The following is a 1,501-nucleotide window of genomic DNA, read 5'->3' on the forward strand; positions in this document are numbered from 1 at the left end:
CTGTAGATAAGTGTAAACTGTGAAGTCCTGGCCTGTAGATGAGTGTAAACTGTGAAGTCCTGGCCTTAATGATGTTGCTCTTCTGTACTGGGCCATCTTTTTGGCCTGTGGCTGCTTTGTTTCCCCGATGTATAACTGGTCAACTCTGCAACTCCTCCGACTGAAGAAGTCTCTTGGAGAAGAGATGAAATGTTTCAACAAAGAAGAACCCATCCAAAGGACCTACGCAACGGTTTTTAGATTTTTCTGGGATGCATCAGGACGAAGTTTTGTATTAACTTGCATTTGATGTTCTGGTTAAAAGTTGCATTTAATTTTTTTGTGAAACTTCTGTTGTTTATTTCACTCTCTGGTATTAGCACCTGCTTTCTGGCCCTCTCTTCTTTGGCCTGAGCCTTCATCTGTTGTACTTCAAGTGAGTCCACGCGACGTCGACGCACAAACAGGTCGTGGTTCCCTATGCACAGCTGGAGGATCTGAAGAGCGGAAACAAACCAAGCTGAACCAACAATGCTGCTCGTTGAAGACAACAATCATCTGACAACCTCAGCTGAGCTCACCAGCTTGTTGACTCTTAGTCGAGAGGAGTTGAACTTGAAAACATTTGTTTTCTTGTCCAGAGGTTTGATGGTAAACTAAACAAAACCAGAGGGACAGAGAAACTATTTAACAAAGCAGTAAGAATATTTAAAACCCAACTTCAGCAAGAGAAAAAGTCCTCTGATGTTTGAATTCAGAGCTGCTTTTCTATTGAATTATGACAGATAAGTAACACGTTTAACAGCAAATTCTCCCACCTCCTTGTCACTGTAGGATATATTTCGGATCTCGTTCCATGGGAAGGAGCACTTCGGTGTCAGCTTGTTTTCTGGCTCGTAGATGTGCAGACCCAGGGCGTCCACTCCCAGCAGCAGCTCTGTTCCCTTTTTATTCTACACCACATCAGAGAGAATAAAGCTTCTCTACTGCTCCACACTATCGAACAGCTGTGAGACCATCAACAGCCGACATTCATTTGTACCTGCTTCTGTTTGCAAAAGACTGTTGGTAGGAAATGAGTTGGATAATGCTGGTTGTTTAAAAGGTAACAACAAATGATTAAAGCTGAGCTTGATTTTCTGAAATATTTTGTTTTTTATTAAAACGTATGTATAACTCTGCAGCATTTTATGGCTTATTTAGAGGGTTTCCGGTTTGTTTTCGTGACGACCCATTTCTAATTATCCAACAACAAAAATCAATACAGTGCTTTAGGTTCAGCACACACTATGGAACAATACAGATTTTTAACATTTATTTTATCAGCTTGTCTTATGAAGATGCTCCGTGTTGAAGGATCAGTGGATCTGTGTTCGACTACTCCACCTAGACTACGTTTTTGAACACAGATCCACTGAGAAACTTGCTTTTTCAGCAAAATTTAATTTAAAAACTACTTTTGAGGTTAAACAAATGTTCACAATTAATTTTAATTAATTACAAGTTAAGAAGGGTGTGGAAA

At 40.0% G+C, this 1,501-nt stretch overlaps 1 protein-coding gene across 2 annotated transcripts in view; it reads right to left on the bottom strand.

Annotated features, from left to right (window-relative positions):
* The window catches only part of nf2a (NF2, moesin-ezrin-radixin like (MERLIN) tumor suppressor a), a 42,545-nt gene that overhangs the window by 18,754 nt on the left and 22,290 nt on the right, over positions 1-1,501 (bottom strand). Inside the window, exons 8-10 of one of the 2 annotated variants that reach the window (XM_014011133.1) lie at positions 798-932; positions 561-635; positions 363-476 (exon numbers count right to left, since the gene is read on the bottom strand). The exons of the other annotated variant lie outside the window; for it this stretch is intronic. Of the exons in view, the coding sequence (XP_013866587.1) occupies positions 363-476; positions 561-635; positions 798-932 (324 nt within the window). The remainder of the gene's footprint in view (positions 1-362; positions 477-560; positions 636-797; positions 933-1,501) is intronic. 2 annotated transcript variants of the gene reach the window in all.

This window comes from Austrofundulus limnaeus, unplaced genomic scaffold (genome assembly GCF_001266775.1).
Source record: "Austrofundulus limnaeus strain Quisiro unplaced genomic scaffold, Austrofundulus_limnaeus-1.0 Scaffold77, whole genome shotgun sequence".
NCBI classification, from domain to species: domain Eukaryota; kingdom Metazoa; phylum Chordata; class Actinopteri; order Cyprinodontiformes; family Rivulidae; genus Austrofundulus; species Austrofundulus limnaeus.